Below are 338 nucleotides of genomic sequence, written 5' to 3'. Positions count from 1 at the left end.
CATTAAATTTTTGCAAATAAACTGTCCACTCCAATTACTCCAATTTCCAAACCTACAGCACGAACGGGAAGAAATGGGTTCAGTCAGCGCTCCAGCAGCTCAGCTCATGAACCAGATTGAGCGCAAGGTACTGAGCGAGAGAGACTTTGATTCCTGGATTACCTGTGATCAGTTAGCTATGGCTTGGATGATCGATGACGTCAGGAATAAAAAAGGTACGATGATTGTGTCTGTGGCCATTGTATTTTTGGGGATAGGAGGGGCCTTTTTCATATATTCTTGAAGTATTATGCAGTGTTATTAATTTTGGATTTATTTGGTCATTATCCTAGAAATTT

General features: G+C 40.2%; 1 protein-coding gene across 2 annotated transcripts in view; it reads left to right on the top strand.

Moving 5' to 3' along the window:
- The window catches only part of LOC119587987 (probable uridine nucleosidase 2), a 14,702-nt gene that overhangs the window by 10,420 nt on the left and 3,944 nt on the right, over positions 1 to 338 (top strand). For both annotated transcript variants that reach the window (XM_037936710.1, XM_037936709.1), the window contains one exon: positions 59 to 215. In XM_037936710.1, coding sequence (XP_037792638.1) covers positions 59 to 215 — 157 coding nt within the window. The remainder of the gene's footprint in view (positions 1 to 58; positions 216 to 338) is intronic.

Source organism: Penaeus monodon, chromosome 23 (assembly GCF_015228065.2).
Source record: "Penaeus monodon isolate SGIC_2016 chromosome 23, NSTDA_Pmon_1, whole genome shotgun sequence".
NCBI classification, from domain to species: Eukaryota; Metazoa; Arthropoda; class Malacostraca; order Decapoda; family Penaeidae; genus Penaeus; species Penaeus monodon.
Note: the sequence above shows the minus strand (reverse complement) of the source record. Positions and strands in the feature narration are given on the sequence as shown.